Genomic DNA, 14,790 nt, shown 5'->3' with positions numbered 1-14,790 from the left:
AAGGAGTTCTCAGATGATAGGAAGGTTGCTTATGTTCTAAACTCCCAATTGGAGAATTGTATTCTCACTCAATTCTACAAAGATAAAGATTTTCTATCTCTTTTTCTGTGAATTTTAAGCATGCTTAACCTAGGCTCTAATTTTACGTAGGCTAATTTTTTTTTTTTGTTTTTTTGTCGCTGTATTATTTTTGAATTGGCCAGTATATGAGTAATTCAGAAATCTCAAATTAATAATGAGTTTTGGTTCTGTACTTTCCGCTGCAATAGGGCTTTTAGCCTTACAATTTCACCTCAAATACTATGTTACATAATGCATAAATACTATATGTGATATTCTTTACATTGATAGCAATAGAAATATATCATTGACAATAGCTATCAATGATATCATTTATGATTATCGATGTAGAAGGATCTAATTCTATACCTATATGCATCAATAATGACATACAAACACACTACACGTATCGATAAACTAACCAAAAGACTCTGATTATTTACAAACATATAACATGAAATCAAATTTAAACAACAAAAATTATCAAAACATTACCATTGATAGAAAGATATCAACAATAACCACTATTTGGCTATCATTGATAGAAATATATCAGTGATAGCAACTGATAGCCTATTTCTCAATTTGAAAGCTACAACTAATAGTAACATCACTAATAACATCTATCAATGATAGCAACTGATAGCACATTTCTCAAATTGAAAACTACCACTGATAGCAGCTATCAGTGATATTCACTGATAACAATATCACTGACGTCAACTAACAACAGCTATTAGTCATAGCAACTGATAGCACATTTTTTAAATTGAAAGTTATCACTAATGGCAATATCATTGATTGAAGCTATCAGTGATAGCAACTAATAGCACACTTCTCAAATTGAAAGCTATCAGTGATAGGAATTGATAACACATTTATAAAATCGAAAAGCTACACTGATAGCAACTATTAGTGATAGCAACTGATAACAGCTATCAGTGATAGCCAATGATAACACACTTCTCAAATTGAAAAATGTCACTGATAGCAACTATCAGTGATAGCTTTCAATTTGAGAAAACCGAGAAGCAGTGTGGAAAATGGTGGTTGGACGTGAGTTTTTTGGTATTTTACCATTTTTTGTTCTATATATGCAATTATTTTATCATTATACTACATATTCTATTATTTTGGGCTTGAATTTCATTTATGCAATTAACCCTTGTTTATTCAATCTTTGGTAATTTTAGCAGCATAGGAGAATTTCAGTTATAATTTGTCATTCACATTAAGATATTAGTTGTTTACTAACTCTACAATTTTATTTCTTATTATATAATCATTGTCTTTTTAAAAAATGTGGCCAATTTTTTTTTTGGAAATTGTTGAATATGGAAAACCTCCCCTTACCTTGTCCATATGATTTTATTCTCTGTAATTTAGGTTTATTTTTATTCTCACCATATGTACATATTTTTTACTGTTATAAGTTTTTCCATAATTAGCTATCATAGTTGTATATATAAGGGATGCTCCCTCTTGTAAAATTATCACAAGAAATAAAAGAAAGAGTTTTGTATTACAATATGGTATCAGAGCCAACTCTATGAATCTTTTCTATAGGTTTCACGTCTGAAACCCTAGAAAAGAAAACAGAAAATCTCAAACATACCTAGTAGCTGGAAGCAGTGCACCAAAAGAAACCTCCATCAATTCCTTGCGTGAAGCTTCACGTTCGAAGAAAAACGAATCAAATTGCGTCGAGCTAGTGGATAGCAACTAATCCAAAGCATCCACAGCCGAAACACAGTCTTCGACTGACGACCACACGTTCATCAATCGGAAGTCATCGACCATGGGTGTCGATTCCCAAAAATCTCATCTCCGATCGTGAATAGTCGCGGATAGTGGGTGGAAAACGAAATCGCGGAAGTCATCGACAAAACCTCGAGTAAATGGGTGAAGTTGCACCAGGTCGCACAGGGTCTGTGCCTTGTGGGGCAGATCGGGTTAAGTTGCAGATCTGGAAGTAAATGGAATCGAGTGAAATCGCGAGTCTGGAGCGTGAGTCGGGTCTGGACGAATTTTTTATAAGTTTTTATTTTTTTTTCCTTTTCCTATTTCCTTCTTAATTAATTGTTTTGCCAATTAACATTTTTTTATGGCATCCATAAATGCTAACAATACTGAAAGAACCATACTCCAATTACTAATCACAAATTAAATGAAGGAATTACCTACATTGGTCACAATCAGTTATGATGTTCATATATGGAAAAGGAAAGGAAGATTACCTGTCAAGTAAAAATCCTATCCCAGACCAAGCTGATCAAAGATACAAGACATGGAAAGCGAAAAATAATATGGTTATGTCATGGCTAATCAACTCCATGACGATAGAGATTAGTGAAGGTTTTTTACTCTTCTCAACTGCAAGCGAAATCTGGGAAGCAACTCGTGAAACTTATTCTGATCAAGAAAATACTGCAAAGTCATTTGAAATTGAAGGCAAAATTCATGAGCTACGGCAAGGGGATACGCAAGTCACTCACTATTTTACTCAACTATTTCGACTTTGCCAGCAACTGGACGTATTTGAAAGCCATAAGTGGAAATGCACTGCAGATGAAGCTACATTCAAAAGAATAGTTGAAAAGAAACGAGTGTTCAAATTTCTGTTGGGCCTTAATAAAGAACTCGATGAGGTATGTGGTAGAATCTTAGCTATTAAACCATTACCTAACATCAGAGAAGTTTTTGCAGAAGTGAGAAGAGAAGAAAGTAGGAAGAAACTAATGTTAGGAGTGACTGCCAGTTCAAAATCTAAAAGATCGGCCTTACTTGCTCGAAACCTTGGTAATGAGGTACGTACGAATACTCATGATAACCATTACAATCGAAACTAGAACTACACAGGAACTGCGAATAGGCAACGAAAACCAAGGCCATGGTGTGAACATTGTAAAAAATTAGGACACGCTAAAGAAGTGTGTTGGGATATTCATGGAAAACCTCCAAATTGGAAGCCCAACAAAGGTGCAGGAGACAGACATGAAAAGGCCTATCAAGCAAGTACATCATCAGAAGGTAACTTCAACCCTGAATATAATGTATTTACTAAGGAGCAGTTGGACCTTCTCCAAAAACTATCCGACCAACCGAAACCTACTCAAAAAAATCAGAAACCAGCGTAGCAACAATGGCACAATCAGGTAACTTTCTTTGAGCCTTTAATGCAACCAAAGAAAATTGTAGTACTTGGATTATTGACTTTGGTGCATCAGATCATATGACAGGTGATCTCACTTTTAACTAACTACACACACTGTAACAGTCAAATTACTATAAAGATTGCTGATTGTATCTATTCTAAAGTAATGGGAATTGGCAATGTATTTGTATCTAAAGATCTAATATTAGAGAATGTGTTGCATGTCCCAAATCTTAAATGCAATCTTCTTTCCATAAGCAAACTAACGTTTATGAAAAACTGCAGTGCAACTTTCTATCACATAATTACATATTTCAGAATTTGAATTCGGGAAAGATGATTGACAATGCTAAGGAAACCTCGGGTCTCTACATACTAAATGCTCTTAAGCCACAAGTCAAGAAGTTAGGTCTTAGCAAATCTCTTTTTATTTCTAAAGACTATTATGATAGTATATCTAATTTTGTTTTCTCTAAAGATAATTATGTTAGTACATATACTTTTGTTGCTTCGAAAGATAATTATGATAGTACAATAATGTTACGACATAATTGTTTAGGACATCCCAATTTTCTATATTTGAAACGAATGTTTACAGATATTTTTAATAAAAGTTCTTAGGTGTTTCAATGTGAGTCTTGTGAAATGGCAAAGTTGGCTCGATCCTTATATCCGGTAAGCACATATAAACCCTCTTATCCATTTTCTATGATGCATAGTGATGTTTGGGGACCTAGTAGAGTTTAGAGTGTAGCAAGAGCTAAATGGTTTGTTTCATTTATCAATGATCACACTAGACTTACTTAGGTGTTTTTAATGAAAGAAAAATATGAAGTTACCTCCATATTCCAGAATCTGTTTGCCATGATTCTCAATCTCTTTAACACCAAAATCCAAATCTTTCACACTGACAATGCTAAGGATTATTTTAACACTTCCTTGAAAAATTTTCTAAACGAAAAAGGTATTGCCCAGCTAAGTATATGTCCTAACACTCCCCAACAAAATGGAATTGCAGAGAGAAAAAGTAGACATCTCCTAGAAGTTTCTAGAGCTGTAATGTGTCACACTAACCCCTCCCCCCCCCCCCCCCCCCCCCACTTTTTTTGGGAGAAGCGGTTCTAACAGCCATCTACCTTATTAATAGAATGATCTCTCGAATATTAGGCTTCAAAACTCCTTTACAAAACTTAAGGAAGTATTTCCACGTGATAGATTATTTTCTCAAGTCTCTTTAAAAATATTTGGTTGCACAGTTTTTGTCCAAGATCATAGACCCAATAGGAGTAAGTTAGATCCTAAGGTAATAAAATGCATCTTTCTCGGTTATGCTCCAAGCCAAAAGGGATACAAATGCTACTCACCAACTACAAAAAAGTTCTATACATCCATGGATGTAACCTTCTTTGAAACCCAACCTTACTTCAAAAAGCAAGACACCACTGAACCTTCCACCCTCAAAGAACATGAAAAACTTCTGGAAAACAAAGAAAACTAAAAACTAGATCTCATTGAAGAGAGTGCTCTGTGTGTTCCTTATATACATGAAATAGATATTCCCAATCAAGGCCCACCAGAAAGTAGGAAATATCCTATAGTCTATACTAGAAGGAAGAACACCCTTGAACATGCACCAGTACTCAATCAAAACCCAACCAAAATACAGGAAAATCATGTCTCCAACTCCACAGTTGAAACACTTACTGAAGACATTGATCTTCCTATTGCAAAACGGAAAGGGGTAAGAACTTGTACGATGCATCCCATCCAAAACTACCTGTCCTACAAAAAACTCTCTCCCAAGTTTAAAGCATTCACAATTACACTATCCCAAGTTTACATTCTGAACAATGTCTATGAAGCCCTCAAGGACATTAATTAGAAGCAAGTTGTATTAGACAAAATAAAGGCCTTGGAAAAGAACAACACATGGGAAATAATAGACCTACCTCCAGGAAAGAAAACTGTAGGATGCAAATGGATCTTCACTATCAAGTACAAAGCTAATGGAGAAATAGATAGGTTCAAAGCTAGACTTGTAGCCAAAGGATTCACTCAGTCCTATGGCATTGACTATCAAGAAACATTTACCCCGGTGGAAAAATTAAATACTATTCGTGTACTATTTTCACTAGCTATGAATAATGATTGGATTCTTCACCAATTAGACATAAAGAATATCTTCCTTAATGGAGACTTAGAAGAAAAAGTGTATATGGCTAGACTAGCCGATGTAGAATCTACTCAAACCATAAATAAGGTACGCAAACTAAAAAAATCCCTATATGTCCTAAAACAATTCCCTAGGGCGTGGTTTGATAAATTCTCAAGAGTGGTAAAGGAAAACGGGTACTCACAATGTCAATCTGACCATACTCTCTTCGTCAAACATTCTTGCATGGGTAAAATAGCAATTATCATTGTCTATGTAGATGACATTATCCTTATAGAAGACCATGAAGAAGAAATAAGAAATCTAAAACTTCTCTTAGCCAAGGAATTCGAAGTAAAAAACTTAGGCAACCTTAAATACTTCCTAGGAATGGAAGTGACCCACTCAAAAACAGGCTTGAGCATTTCTCAAAGAAAATATATCCTTGACCTGTTAAAGGAAACTGGAATGCTTGGATCCAAGCCCACTAATACTCCAATTGACACAAACAATCACATAATCAGAGAAAACAATCACAAAATGGTTAACAAAGATCAGTATCAAAGGCTAGTTGGAAAATTGATTTACCTAACTCACACAAAACCTGATATCTATTTTGCGGTTAGCTTTGTAAGTCAATTTATGAATAGTACAATATAAGACAATATGCAAGTTGTATACAAAATACTCAGGTACTTGAAAGAAACTCCAGGAAAGGGATTATACTTCAAGAAATCTAAAAGAATAAACATCAAAATCTTCATAGATGCCGATTGGGCAAGCTAAAAAATAGACAGAAGATTAACTTTCGGATATTGCACCTTTGTTTGGGGAAATTTAGTCACCTGGCGAAGCAGGAAACAATCTGTAGTATCCAGGACAGTGCTGAAGCAAAACTAAGAGCTCTAGCTCAAGAAATATGTGAAGGAATGTGGCTCAAAAGCATTCTATTTGAACTTAAAATCAAATAAGAAAAACCATTGGAGGTACACTGTGATAATCAAGCTACTATCAGTATTGCCAAAGACCCAGTCCATTATGATCGCATAAAACATGTGGACATTGATCGACACTTTATTAAAGAAAAAATTGAAAACAAAAGCATCTCACTCAACTACATACCTACCAAGAGGCAAATTGCTGATATACTAACAAAGGCCCTACTCAAAAATATGTTTGAAGACTTAAAAACCAAGCTGGACTTAATCAACATATATTGCCCAACTTGAGGGGCAGTGTTGAATATGAAAAACCTCCTCTTACCTTGTCCATATGATTTTACTCCCTGTAATTTGGGTTTTTTTTTATTCTTACCATATGTACATATTTTTTATTGTTATAAGTTTTTCCATAATTAGCTATCATAGTTGTATATATAAGTGATGCTCCCTCTTGTAAAATTATCACAAGAAATAAAAGAAAGAGTTCTGTATTACAACAGAAATTTGTAATGGATAGTTATAATTGTCTTTAATTTTATATTTGTAGTACTTTTTTAAAACTATTTGTGTATATAGTAGATTTTGACCGCTTTATTCTTTTTCTTGATCCATTTTTACCTTTATTTCAATTTCATGTTTGTGTTGGTGCAGGATTTTTCCTTTTCTTCTTCTTTCTTTTTTATATTTCCTCTTTGGCATTTATTCCCTTTTTTTTTTAGGAAAACATCCATACTTTTCTTCGTTCATTCTTTTTTTTTTCCTCTCCATTTCTTAAATATTGATTTTGTGTGATTTCATCCAAGTCATTTTAATCTAGACTTACAGAGAAGCTCATGGTTTGGGTTTTAATTTCCTATTTTTACTCAAGTAATTACATCTTTTTTTTTTTTTTTAAGGTTTCCACTTTTCTGGGTTCATTTTCGTTTTCTTTCCTCGATTTTTGGGGTTTCTTCATCACCCAAAAGTGGGCATGCTTGATTGAACTTCAAGGTTATTATTTTTTTTTCTTTTTTTTAAGAGTCAAATTTTCAAAGTTGATTGTCATTGATAAAAGTCTATTACTGATAGTCAGGGATAGCCACTGATAGTAGCTATCAATGATTTGACTTAAGTAGCTATCATTGACATCAATGATATGAAAGGGTTCTACTTGCAGTTCATTAATCAACGATGGAAACGAAGCGTCGAGTGAATAGTAAACCTGGTGCAACGACAACCCAACCATAGCAAACATATTAATGAAATTTTTTAGTCTAAACCCTCGGGCAAACGGAGTTCAAACTTCTCTGAAGCCAGATGACACCCGTTTCTCTCATGGCCGACTTGATGACTTAAAATGAATGCCAGTGGACAAAACCTAAGGTCGGTCAAGTCATTTTTCGACGAAAAGATTATCTTCGAAAGGGAAAAAAACCCTAATTAATTCTAGTGGAAAATCAAACGAAGAAGAAGGGTTTGGTTTGATCGTTTGCTATTTTTATGGAAGTGTCCTTTAGAGGTATCAAAAAGCAAAGAGACTGTACAAATGTTAGGGAAGGACAAGAAAGGGAAAAAATTGTGTTCAGTGGCTATCATTGATGGAAGCTACCACTGATAGCATGTTATTAGTGATAGAAGCTACCACTGATAGCACGTTATCAGTGATAGAGAACTATCACTGATAGCATGATATCAGTGAGATCATTGATAACCTCTTATCAGTGATGTTATTAGTGAAAAAAGCTATCACTGATAACCACAATATGAGTGATATTAGTGATATCGGTGATAGAACTTAGGTGATATCTATATATCGAGTTTCTTTCAAAGATGATAACCAATTATAGAAGTTTATCATTAATAGCCTTAAGTGTTAATATTTCAATGTTGATTCTAATTTATGAAAGTCTATCAGTGATAGCGACTTATAGTTGCCATTAATGATAGCCATGATAAAAGATTATTAGTGACAGCTACTGTGTTAATCTTTCAAAGTTGATTGTCATTTATGAAAGTCTATCAGTGATAGCCACTAATAGTTTTTCATGTATAGCTTAATCTTTCAAAATTGTTGGTTTTCTTTCAAAGTTGATAACTACTTATAAATCTATCATTGATAGTCAATGATAGCCACAAGTATTAATATTTCAAGGTTGATTCCAATTGATAAAAGTATATCAATTATAGCCACTAATACCTGATAGCAAATTAAAAGCTAATATTTCAAGATTGTATTAATTTTCCTCAAATTGAAAGTTATCACCGATAGCAACTATCATCGATAGCAATTAATAGCAGCTATCGGCGATAGCAGCTCAGTGGCTATCACTGATAACTGTTATCAATGATAGCTTTCAATTTGAGTGGGCAAAATGGTAGCTAGGCATGGGTCTTTTTGTCTTTTACCATTTTTTGATCTATATATGCCATTATTTTATCCTTGTACTACATATTCTATTATTTTGAGCTTGAATTCTATTTATGCAACTAGCATTTTTTTTATATATAGTATCATCGAACAATACTACCTGAATCTTTATATCTTAAAAAAAAAAATAAAAACAAATAGTTGAGAATTAAATTAAACCTTGGATATTAAAGCAAGGGTTTGCTCAAACACCAAAACAACTCTATTTGTTGGTTGGTTATTTGCCCTTTCTTTTAGTGATGACTAAAAAAAACAAAATAAACATAAAAATAAATGATTGAGAATAATATTTGAAATCTTTTGTTTTTATACACTAAAACAATTAGACATATATATAAAAATAAGGAAAAGTATTTTAAATGACAAAACTGTTTAAAATATTTATATATAATAGCAAAATATCAAAGTCTATCTGTGATAGATTATAGACAACGATAAACTACTACCTGTGTCTAGATAGACACAGATATTAGTCTATCACAATCTATCACAGATAGATTGTGATATTTTGCTATCATTTGTAAATATTATTTTCCTACGTTTGAAAACAACCCTAATAAATCTTTTTAAAAAACAAGATCTTTGTACCCTAATTTTTTTTAAAAGAAACAAATATATAATTAGAAATAAAATAAAATAAAAACAAAGAATTATAAAATTATATATATAAAAAAAAGAAAGTATGAACAATGTCACAAAAAAATAAAAAGATAAACATAAATTATTGAAAATAAAATTAAAATAATAATTAAAAAAAATCTGAAATCTTTGTACCCGAGAACTAATTAATAGATTAACTGACTAGTTAACTATTAAGCTAAAATCTTAACCTTTCAAATTAAAATTAAAGATAATCCTAAATACTTATTGTTATCCTATTGATAAAAAAAAACATTATTACAAGATATTATTGGGAGAACATGCACATTGAAAATAAATAAAATAGAAATGATCAGTATATATCATATCTAAGATACTGAAATAGTTTAAAATACAAAAAGATTGAATTCAAGATATATCTTGATGTTCAATTTATTTTCCCTTTTTTCATAGTGCAAATTTAGAGTTTAGAAACCTTGGCTAACCTTTTTGTTTCAATTAGAACTCAAAAACGTTGAATTAGAATGCAAATGATCATTAATACATATGAAATTTAATATTCTAATCTCATCTTTATGCACACAATTTAGTATTTAAATTGTCCTATTTTAACTTAAAATCGTGGCTATGATTAGAAAAACAAAACAATACTAAATTGTGTGCATTTCGTTTTTTATGCACACAATTGGGTAAACATTTCGTTTTTTATATTTTATTTTTAAAATAATTAAACATATTTCTTCTTCATTTCTTATCATGGTTTGCATTTTTCATATATAAAAATGTTTTGTATCCATAAATGGTTACCAAAGATGTCTTTTTTTTTTAATGAATCCTTGAATTGTCCTATTTATGCACACAATTTGGTAACCATTTCATTTTTTGTTTTTTGTTTTTTAAAAATTTTAAACTTATTTCTTCCTTATTTCTTATCATGGTTTGTATTTTTCTTTAAGTAATGGTTGAGTTCTTAGTCAAATTTAAAAAATAAAACAAAGAATTTTAAAATCTTTTTTTTAAAAAAAATTGACTTGATTTTTAACACATGAGTAAAAAATAGATAACAAATGAAGAAATTTGAAGATGAAAATAGTGTCTATAGATTTGATTTTAATAAATAAAAATAAAAAAGTAAATGATTATCAAATGTGATTTTAGGCATTCGACTTACCAAATTGTATATTTTAGTTTTAATTAAACAAAAAGACTTTAGTCCAATTGATATAAGTATGTGTTGAACATCAATAAGTCATTGCTTCTAATCCCACGACCCCATTTGTAAATGGCAAAAAAATCCAGTAGAAAAAGCTATATTTTATTTTAAATTTTATTTCTAAACGATAGCCGAATATGATTACGTCACTTGCCTAAGATAAACCCGGTCCGGTCCGGGCGAGCACCGCTTGGAGTTGTCCAACCGGCTACAAATAAAGGCTCAATTAGAGTTAGGGCACTCAAAACTGAACCGAAGAAACCACTTTTTCACTCTCTAGAACATTTCGATTCCCATAACGCAAAATGGCCATGCGATCGGTGCTCGGTCGATCATCGTTGACTCCCCTGACGGCGCGTGCCGCCGGCGCCGGTGGATTCCGATTTCTCTCCGACGGAAAAGGTCGAATTCTTAGTGAGGAGGAGCGTGCTGCCGAGAACGTCTACATCCAGGTTGAATTATCGGTTTCAAATGTTCGAGAAAAATTTCTAGAAATTAGTAGAACTCCGATTATCGACCTGGTTTTTTTAATGTTCACTTGTTAGAAACTCAGGTAGAAATGGACTGGAGCGAGAGCGAAGTTACTGTTTCACTACTTTCTTTTTGTGCGCGGAGTTTGCATTCTACGATTTATAATAGTATGAATCTGATCATCAATCTGTTTGATCGAATGTTTACTTGTTCGAAACTCATATAAAAAGGGACTGGAGTGAGAGCGTATTTACTGTTTATATCAGATGGTATTTTCTTTTTATGCGAGGAGTTTGTGTTCTCCGATCTACTGTAGTAAGAGTTGGCTTATCGAATTTCCACTTGTTCGAAACTTTAAGAGAAATGCACCGTACTGTAAATGAAGTTATGAACTCTGTGTTCTCCGATTTTTAGTTATTGTTGTTCTAATATTTGTAGAAAATGGAAAGAGAAAGGCTGGAGAAGCTGAGGCTTAAGGCAGAGAAAGAAAAGGCCGAGAAGGAGAAAGAACAGTCTGAGAAGGTATTCGTCACTGTTATAATTTTGGTTAAAATTGGCTACTATTATTTATTGGTTGATTTGAACTGTATTTTGTGGTTATGCAATATTTCTTTTCACAATGCTTTGCGGCTTTGTGGGAGCTGGGATCCATCATCATCTATTGTTTGTTTCCGACCCTTTCCTTGAGTAGCTTGCAGTGGCTATTTATTCGATATTAGTATTTGATTTCTTGTATCTATATGGAAATTGAGCCCAAGCTTCGGAAATAGATATCAATTGCAAGCTACTACAGTTGACTTTTGCTTATGACCCATTGCGGTTTAGTGGGAACTATGTATGTTCATAGCTGCTGAGATTTAATGGATGCCTGCGATTTAGTCCTCGTATATCTTTGTTTTTTCCAACTCATCTGCAGAAATTTGTAAGCACCATTCAAGTATTCTGTAGATTAGAGGTCCATTTAGAGTGCTGTTTGGCCATTTGAGGGGTTTTATATATTTGTCGTATATCATATTATCTCATTTCAGTAGTTCTTTCAACCAAGAAGTTTGGGAGGGAAAATTTGATTACCCCCCTCTTTCCTCTTAACATGTTTCTAGTCATCACTCTGTACTTCTGAAATATGACAAATTTTTGCCAACTAGTTTTGTAATATGACGAGCTTTCTCACTATTTTTATTACTATAACTATTCCTCAAACAAATGTACAAGTTGAGGTTCTCCCCTGCAGAATAATTGATGATATGTTTCACTATATCTATAAAGAAAAAGTTGTAATGTTATAAATTAAATGTTTCGATGCCAGTTTTGTTACTAGATTTCTTGTGGAATGGTACTTACTAATAACTCACTCTCCTTTCTCATTTTCTAAACTTTGTTTACCCCCTTTTTCATCATTGCTTCTTATCTGCAGAAACGTGAAGGGACCCAGTAGATAACGGTGGGCACATCTGCTTTGAAGTTTGATCGCGGGAATAAAATGTGAGATTCCATCCCCCACCCCAAACGGCCACTATTCCGTAGCTAACTGTTAAATCCGGATTTGGTCTTTGTATAGATAAACAACAACGTTGCTCGTCTTTACCTGTACTTCCTTCCACTCTGAAATTGGTATTAGCTTTGTTTTGAGACGCCCTTTGGACCCAATTTAATGTTTTTCCCCTTCTCTGTTCTTAGATTAACTTGAAGGAGAAACCATAAACATATCCTCTAGTTTAGTTCGTAATTAGACTTGCTAGATTAGAAACTTGCTTTGATTGTTCCTTTGGGTATTTGCTTTGGCGGTTTTTCTGCTCATAGTGTGTGCAGCCATAAATATTGTATAGTGCAGAATTCTGGTAGGACACGATAGATAGATGGAAGGAGGCGATGTAGTCAATGACGACCCGAAACCCAGTCTTCTGCTAGATACATTGCTGCATCAGCTGCTAGGACTGGAGGTATGAAAATGAGAGAGAAGAGTGAGGAATTCTTTGGGATTTATTTATTTATTATTATTATTATTATTTTAGCCCTTCAAGGTTTATCTCCATTGGGCTCAGATTTCCTAATTACCCAATAAATGTGGGGTACAGATCTACTAAAAGAACCGAATATTTGGATAAGCGAGAAAAGAGAAGGAATTTTTTGGGATTTACTTAGGGTCATTATTGGAAATAGCCCTCAAAGTTTCAAACCTTTTGACAAATAACACTCTTTTGGGGCAAGGAGTGGAATTCAGAAAACTGAACTCTGGAGAAGTTTGGAGGGTAGAGCTGAGTAGTCGTCTGTGTTTGGAACCTGAAGTTGTCAAGTTGGGGTTCAATTTTTTTTTTTCCTTCGTTTTGTTATACTATACAATTAGAGCTATATTTAAATTCTCTTTTCAAAATTTATTTAGTAAAGATTTCATTTAATCAATTTTGTAATTGTTGTGAAATTGAGAAACATAATGGGAATACGGATATGGAGAATAATAATAATGATAAAATATAATTTAAAATAAAAAACCAAAATCATAAAATAACTAAAAACATAAAATTGGATGATGGAAAATTTAGTGAAATTTGAAGTGGAATTCTCACTCATGTATGTGTGTTTTTAAAATTCACCAAATGTCACTATTTATAGGTAAAGTGATAAGTAGGATGTGAACTTACATGGACATTAAGCATGAATAATTACAAGGTATATGGACAACATGAAGGGCAACACGTGGCTTTTGAGACACTAAGCAATGAGATTCTTCTTTAGACTTCAATATATATATATATAATGTCTTGTTAAAACCTTATTAGGAAAAATTCAATGGGAAAAAAATCACAGTGAAGAAAAGAAAGTACATATTTCATATAATACATACTCTCCTTCTGAAAATATCACTTAAGATTTCTGAGTTGAGTTGTTGTATTCCAAAGTTGTGCATCAATTTTTCAAAAATTGCATTTAGTAATGCTTTTAAAATAAGTTTATCAGGTTATTCTTCGAATAAGTTTGTTGTATAGTGATGTCATTTTCTTCAAGATCATGGGTGTAGAAAAGTTTCAGTTAAATATGTTTTGTTCTATTTCCTTTAATATATCATCCTTTGATTTGGGCTATGTAAGAGTCATTGATCTTAGCTATATATACATTCTCGACTAGTTTCGTAAATGACAAGAATTCTAGCATGATTTGAGAAATTGACTGTTATAGTCTGTTTCACCAATCGTCATGATATAACAGTTCTTCATATGTGGACAGATAACTTGTTTGAGATATAGCTTTGTGTGGATCCTATAAATATCTAGAATCTGTATAATCAACTAGATCAAAATTTTTCGTTTCAATGTCTTTTTGTAGGAGAAGAACTATATATAGCCAATAAATTTACTTAAAATGCAATATCTAGTCTTGTATTATTAGTCAAGATACATAAGTGCACCAATTACACTAAGATATGATACATCAAGACGAAGAAGTTCTTTATTATCTTCTCGCGGTCGAAATATTTCTTTCTTTATATCCTATTTAATAGATGTGCTTTGTCCATATAAAATCTTTTTAAAATTTTTCTTGTATAAGTTGACTGATAAATAAATATGTCATATGTTAAATGCTCAATTTGCAAACCAAGGCAAAATTTTGTTTTTCTAAGATCTTTCATATCAAATTATTTCTTGAGACATTCTATTGCCTTTGAAAACTTTTCGGGAGTTCCAATTATATTAATTCATCAACATATATGGTTATAATAGTAAATCTTGATTGTGATTTCTTTATAAAAATATACGGCTATATTGCATTATTTTGATATCCTTCATTCAGCAAATA

General features: G+C 32.5%; 2 protein-coding genes across 2 annotated transcripts; both read left to right on the top strand.

Annotated features, from left to right (window-relative positions):
* The first annotated feature begins 2,261 nt into the window (after positions 1-2,261).
* Positions 2,262-3,197, top strand: LOC150036712 (uncharacterized). The gene is made up of 2 exons (XM_090313219.1): positions 2,262-2,867; positions 2,910-3,197. The coding sequence occupies exons 1-2, from the start codon at positions 2,262-2,264 to the stop codon at positions 3,195-3,197; spliced, it is 894 nt and encodes a 297-aa protein (XP_090169345.1).
* A 7,371-nt stretch (positions 3,198-10,568) lies between these two features.
* On the top strand, positions 10,569-12,645 carry LOC120075086 (F1F0-ATPase inhibitor protein). Its single transcript, XM_039028248.2, has 3 exons — positions 10,569-10,979; positions 11,437-11,520; positions 12,413-12,645. The coding sequence occupies exons 1-3, from the start codon at positions 10,833-10,835 to the stop codon at positions 12,431-12,433; spliced, it is 252 nt and encodes an 83-aa protein (XP_038884176.1). The 5' UTR covers positions 10,569-10,832; the 3' UTR covers positions 12,434-12,645.
* The last annotated feature ends 2,145 nt before the right edge of the window (positions 12,646-14,790 follow it).

This window comes from Benincasa hispida, chromosome 4, assembly GCF_027475165.1.
Source record: "Benincasa hispida cultivar pf3 chromosome 4, pf3_genome.v1.1, whole genome shotgun sequence".
Classification (NCBI taxonomy): domain Eukaryota; kingdom Viridiplantae; phylum Streptophyta; class Magnoliopsida; order Cucurbitales; family Cucurbitaceae; genus Benincasa; species Benincasa hispida.
Note: the sequence above shows the minus strand (reverse complement) of the source record. Positions and strands in the feature narration are given on the sequence as shown.

Coding starts and splice junctions, on each gene's coding strand:
- LOC150036712 (XM_090313219.1), top strand. CDS start 2,262: ATGATGTTCATATATGGAAAAGGAAAGGAAGATTACCTGTCAAGTAAA. Junction 2,868..2,909: donor CTCGAAACCTTGGTAATGAG/GTACGTACGAAT, acceptor AATCGAAACTAG/AACTACACAGGAACTGCGAA.
- LOC120075086 (XM_039028248.2), top strand. CDS start 10,833: ATGGCCATGCGATCGGTGCTCGGTCGATCATCGTTGACTCCCCTGACG. Junction 10,980..11,436: donor CCGAGAACGTCTACATCCAG/GTTGAATTATCG, acceptor TAATATTTGTAG/AAAATGGAAAGAGAAAGGCT. Junction 11,521..12,412: donor AGAAAGAACAGTCTGAGAAG/GTATTCGTCACT, acceptor TCTTATCTGCAG/AAACGTGAAGGGACCCAGTA.